The 6607-nt window shown below is 46.8% G+C and overlaps 1 gene segment (V, D, J or C); it reads left to right on the top strand.

The window, feature by feature from the left end:
• The first annotated feature begins 1557 nt into the window (after positions 1-1557).
• On the top strand, positions 1558-1998 carry LOC101557038 (immunoglobulin heavy variable 1-3-like). The segment is given in 2 exon segments: positions 1558-1603; positions 1682-1998. Coding segments are annotated over 2 exon segments (363 nt in total).
• Positions 1999-6607: the final 4609 nt, after the last annotated feature.

Genomic DNA, 6607 nt, shown 5'->3' with positions numbered 1-6607 from the left:
GCACCTTCCAAATTACTCTCTGCAACAAAGACGTTGTCTCAAAATTTTTTGACATAGACACTCTAGTTTTTTTAATTGACTTTTAATAAGTTAATCCACACCATTTTCTCTTCTATCTATTGCCCTCAATTTTTATTCATGGACAGTTTATATGGCTAGATACACGCACAAATGCTTAAATAAGTAGTTTGGAATTATTTTGGGATAGAAATTATTTTATTTATCCTTTATTTCCTACATGTAGTACTTTCCTAACACATAGTAGGTAAGTTCAATTAATGTTTGCACAGTGAGTGAATTAATCCATGGTTTGAACCAACGGGTTTTAATTCCACTAATAATAAGCACTGATATATTTTTTATTGTGAACAATTTTATAAATTTTTTAAAAGTTAATTTTTAAAGAAATCACTTTATAAATTTAACAAAGTTAATATGTTTTATATTATAGTTTTAAATATTTAAATGCTCTTTTAATTTGATATTTATTACTACTTTTTTGAGAGAATTAATTATTTATTATATTACTTTTACATAATCTCAGAAAGAACACTCAGTGTTACCTTTTAATTTTTATATATATAACTACTTTATTTGCCAATGTTTTTCTAGCATGCATCTACCTGAGCGTTTCCTGAACACAGAGTCAGGCATAAGCCCTCAGAACTGCTGGGTGTGGCTCAAAACCAAACCTAAAGTCCCATAAAGGAATATGACTAGTGAACAAGGTTTCTGAAATGAAGTCCCAGGATTCAATCCTCTATTAGAGACACCAAGAGGTTAAAGCTCCTGAGAGCCCAGAGGCTCTCCCTGCAGGGTGGGGACTGGACTGCAGGGGGCGCCAAGTCCCAAGGGCATGGAGATGCCAGCTAGAAGGGGTGCAGAGATGGGAGAAACAGGTGCAGAGAGGCAGAAATCTCCTCAGAATGGATTTCCTTATTCAATCAATTTCAATATTGCTTTCTCAATAAAACCAACATTAAAATAAGTACAGGAGACAGAAGGTTAAATTGGGCACATGTATCATGTAGAGAGGAATACTTATTAATTAATAAGCCTTAATACCTGTATACAGGTGGTGCTTCTGGACTTCTTAATATCTCCAGTGGAAACCACCGGAACATTAGGATGGTTCTGTAGTCTCATTGTAGTATCCATGGGGAGTTACAGTTTCCCAGAAATAACCTCAGGGCCCAGGTGTGTCCAGATGTGTCCAGGCCATACAGATGTGGGGGACCCTGAGGGGAAGGTCCTGAAAGGGCTTGGCCCTCTGGAGGGGGAGCTCTGTGTGCACAAAATCCTGGGACAGGGCAGGTCTCATCTCCTCAAACAAGGATCTGAAAATGGACCTCTTCCCTCCCCTTGAGGATGGACACGGTGGCTTCCTACAGCCCCTTATCAGATTGGACCAGGCCTTCAGCTATGAATTCTACCTTCTCATGAATATACAAATTACATAAAGGACCCTAGTTAAATACAGATGTGTCTGTTTTCTGACAACCTCACACATACGGCACACCAACACCTTCAGGAGATTCTGAGTACACGGTCCCCACCATGGTTTGGACCTGGAGAATTCTCTACCTGGTGGCAGTGGCTGCAGGTAAGCATTCCTATTCCTTGGGCTGAGAGAAAGTGACCAGTCAAGTGGAGTCCACCCACTCCTGTCTGCTGTCCACAGGTGTGAACTCCCAGGTACAGCTGGTGCAGTCAGGGGCTGAGGTGGGAAAACCTGGGACATCAGTGAAGATCTCCTGCAGGGCGTCCGGATACACCTTCACCAACTACTGGATGCACTGGGTGCGGCAGGCCCTGGGACAAGGGCTCGAGTGGATGGGATACATATACCATAACACTGGTGGTACAACCTATGCACCGAAGTTCCAGGGCAGACTAACACTCACTGCAGGCGAGTCCAAGGACACAGCCTACATGGAACTGAGCAGTCTGAGCACTGAGGACACGGCCGTGTATTACTGTGCGAGACACACAGTGTGACAACCGCATCCTGAGTGTGTCAGAAAACTGAGGGAGAGGCAGCTGTGCTGGGTGAGGAGATGACAGGGATGCTGATTCTCCAGACTTCCTCCTCAAAGAGTCAGGGTCTGAGACACACAATGGGGCTCACCGGGCAAGGCTTCATTTGAGGGAAAGGCTCAGGATCTCTCTTTGTCTGTCATAAAGAACCAAGATGGAGATGGCCTCTCTCTAAAACACCTGGTGTAACTCATCTTTTCTTCTAGGATTTTGCGTGGAGCACCCCAGACGGTATAGGAAAACCACATGGAAGTTTGGGCTGGTGTCATTGCAGAGTCCTGAACTGAAGGTCTACCCATGGCAGACTCCCAATGTTCTACATTTTGTTTTAAAATCTGTCTCAGTAAGAAATCCTTTTCTCTGAGATGAAATCCTGGTGTTGGCCAGACCCGTTTCTGTAGTTTCTGGGAGCTCAGCCCCTCTGCATATGTTTGTATCTCCATAGTCCTAAGCTGGAATCCTGCCATTGTTCAAGGGACAGTGGAGGAGATGACCCTCTGTGAAAGGGACCATGGTCACATTTCTCCTAACATGAGTTGGTATGTAAATGGTCAGGGTCAGGGTCTGTGAAGTCCTGATGTTGGGCCATCTCAGCTCAGCTCACAGAAAGGTTGTTACCCAAGCACAGACACATGGTCTGGGCTGTGCCCAGGAGGGCTGGAAGTAGCATGGACAAGCAGACAGGATCTAGAGCGAGGCCTCAGGTGCTGCTCCCTGCACCCCAGGGTCATGCATCCTGGCTGAGTTTACCTGAGGTCTGATCTAACCAACTGACCAATATTCCTAGGAACCATTACATGGTATCGAGTGAGACAATAATTTTGTGCATGCCTTGTTATATGGGAATAAATAATCACAATTTATCACTTGCTCTCAAATTGCTATCGAGGACAAACATCCACGCTCAAATGCATAAGTCTCACACAGTCCACCAGCAACATCTATCCCCACACTTCCTGCCCACCCACAGTACCAGGGTAGAATTGACTTCAGACCCCTATTGGAGCCATTTCCAGCCCTTGGTCCCCTTGCTTCCCATTGTCCCATCACATGGGAAAGCCGGAGGAACCACCTGAGTACATGGCACCCCAACACTCCCCTCCTTGCCACCCCAAACTTCCTCAATCTAGGGCTTGAGAGAAGCCGTGTCCACCCAGAGGCTACCTTGAAAAGAGGCATCTGGTACCAGCTTCCATCAGACCTGGGGCTCAGAGCCCCTATACTGGGCTGCACACAAGTTCCCACCACCTCTCCAGGGGTGCAGAGCCCCAACTCATGGAGTCACTCGGCCCAGCACAGCTTGTACCCACCTGCCACAGTCTTGGAGACACGGTTTCCTAGTGTTGTTCGTCACCCCAGGAAGATTTCTGACAACACTGGGAAACAAAGAGTTAAGTCCTATGGGCACTTTCTAAGAGGTAACATGGTAAATATAGAATGTGGCTGAGGAGTGGGTGCGGTCTGTGGGCAGGGTCCTATAAATGCTTTATGCTCCTTCTCCCAGAAGAAACACCCCTGAGATAAACCCACTTTAGAGACGTTGCCCCTCAGTCCTGAAGTGCAGAGACCCTTTGGCAGGGAACAGCTTCCCTGGGCAGGTTAGCAGGTGAATGTTTTTAGTAGCCGCCCCTGCGCTTCTGATGACTGTTGGTGTAGTGCAGTGAGAAGGGGCGAGTCAGGACTCTCAGTCCATGAGCCTGTGAGTCCCCAGCCCCTTGCTTCTCTCTCGCGTGTCTGTCTTGTTTCCTTAGTCCTGGCGGTAACCCTGCTTCAGCTCTGTTCCCCTGGGGCCGGTCCCCGGCAGGTGTGTGCTGACCCTCTGCGGGGCCTGCTGACCACGTCCCATTCACCGCCCGCCAGAGATGCAGCTCAGTTCCTCACTGCAGTTACCTGTCCTGCTCCAGACCTTCACGGGACCCTCTCCTGTCCTGGGACCTGACCCCACTGTCCCTCCACATGGTTCCGTGTGCCCTGAAGGACAGGAACAAGATTCTTTGCTCAGGGTCAGAGCAGGGGAGGGACGACACATCCAGGTCTGGGATCTGTGTTGTGACTCTGTGGCTGGGATATCAGCTCATCGTTCCTTGACACCACCGTGTCCCTGAGCCCCCTAGCGCCTGCCCCCGTTGCTCCTCTTCTATCTCCTCTTTCCTCCCCTCAAACTCTTCGACCAATCCTTTAAATCCACCCTTTAAATCACTGAATTTCCTCATCCAGTTGACAGAAACCAACACATATAAAAATGTCCCCATGTGTTCATCGTTCTCCTGGCTTACTTCATTTAACATGATATCTTAAGGTTCCACCCATGTTGCAGCAAACTTCATAAATTCTTCATTCCTTAAAATAATTTTAAAGTCTTTCTGTTTTGTGACAGTGTCTAATAATGAGAAAAACCAAAGTGAATGATCTGGACTTTCATTTCTAAGGTTTTTTTCAGCATCTGTAAGATACTACTAATTAATATCTAGAATACTTAAAATGAAATTATTACAAACTAAATATTTTATTTAATTTACATCTGAAGGCATGGAACACCGATGAAATGATTCAAGAATGAGAAAAATATCAATGTAATGTAATGACATGAAAATAAAGCAAAGAGGTTAAGAAACTCTTAAATTAAAGTTGGTGCTTGGAACCTTGTTTTCACAGAGTTAAGAAGTGCTCCATTGTTCTGTTGGTGTAGCTCTAGGAAAGAGTCCTATCCTTGTGCTCTCATCCAAGGACGGGATTGGGTGGGGATTGTCTTTGTTCCTGGCTTGACCTCACCCTCCCACGTGGACCTCATCTATAAAATACTGGTGAGTTAGCAATTCACAGATACATCAGTGTGAGGGCTGTGCTCCCAGCACTTTTGTAGGAGTAGGTAGAATCAGAAAATCAGAGTTTTAACACAAATATTTTCAGTAGTCGTGAGGCAGGGACCATAATTGAAACCTAGCTGACTTTGAGAGCAAAGATACACCTCATGGATCATGCCGCTCAGAACTAAGAGACCCTCTAACTTCCTAGTTCTTCCCCATCACACATTAAACTCTGCAAACCATGTACCCATGTACCAGTTTATATCCATCACGGGCGCCTATTCCTCTGCAGAATTTTCCACAAACCGCCAAGCAATCCTCAGACTAACCTGGTGCTGTACAAATTCTCCTTGATTCTGTGACTTTCCCTGGATGCAGCATCACACCCACAGGTTCCATCTCAGTGCGGGAAGATCCCACAGGCTTCACCTACTGGAGGGGATCTTACGACTTTATCTTTAGTGAGATTACTGTGATCAACTTGACCACAGAATTTAGAAAATGATTATTGTTTGAGAAATGCTAATTTATTTCCCTAATGTTGATCTGAAGGTGAGCAGAAGGAAGAGATGCACAGGTCAGGTGAGAGGAAGGCCACAGAGTCATTCTCTCTCTGGCACCCCGCTCTCCTGAACTTCAACCCATGATCTGCTTAAACTCCTTATGCTGAGTTTAATGGAGACAATTGCAGACATGATTCTTAATGAGTTTGTCATTGTAGACTGACCTCTCTCTCCACTCAACTTTATCAAGAACATGAAATTTGAGGATTAGAATCTCAATTTTTCCCTCCCCTCACATGGTGACCCCACTGAACAGCTCTCCTGTTCTGGTGACCTTCCACAGTGCCTGTTAGACATTCAAAATGAACCATCATATCTTTACTAATCAATAAAGATATAATGCTTCAATGTCAGTAACAAAGACTGAAACTGTGTTTCTTACTGTGAACCTCACTCTCATCCAAGGATAAACTTATTACATGAGGATAAAATTGGGGAAATGGTGACAGACTGCGACTGTGGCGGACCCAGGACTGGCCTGCAGGGGGCGCTCACACCTGTTCAGCAGAGCTTCAGGCCAGGAGGAGGAGCACAGGGCTGGGAGGGTTTCTCACCCACATTCCCGGTTTCCTGTTGGAACAGCAGCAACAGAAACTCGCTTATGACAGGTCAGCAGGATTGTGTACCCCAGTGCCGGTTTCTGTCTAATGCCCGAGTCACTATGAGAATTGACCTACTCAAGGCAGCCAAGACATTATTAATGACGGTTTCTGGGCATCAGGACCCTCAGCCGCTGGACAGTGGACAGCTGCATGTATGTGTGAGTGGACTCAAATAGGCCTTTCTGTCCACACGCCGACCCTGCTGCAGACAGGACTCGAGGACACACAGGGCCGGTCAGCCTGGACTTCTGAGGTCCAGGGCTGTGTCACACCACACTGTCCCCTCCTGTGACCTGTCCTCAGGTGAGGTGGAACCCACCTGAACAACCTCTGCCCTCCACTAAATTCTCCCCCACTCTGTGCTGACCCTGAGGGCTAGGGGTTGGACTCCTGCTCACTCTCCCTGCTGAGTCTCAATTCATCTCTAACATCCATCTCTGGTGTCTGCCCTCATGGGCCTGCAGATATGTGACTCTCACGTGGGCTGGTGAGGCCTCACCCCTGCTCACCCACAGGCCCTGCAACAAGGACTCAGGGTCAGGGAAGCCACCCACGGCTGCTGAGCCAGGACCCCTCAACAACCCACACCTCGTGGAAC

This window comes from Sorex araneus, chromosome X (genome assembly GCF_027595985.1).
Source record: "Sorex araneus isolate mSorAra2 chromosome X, mSorAra2.pri, whole genome shotgun sequence".
NCBI lineage: Eukaryota > Metazoa > Chordata > Mammalia > Eulipotyphla > Soricidae > Sorex > Sorex araneus.
Note: the sequence above shows the minus strand (reverse complement) of the source record. Positions and strands in the feature narration are given on the sequence as shown.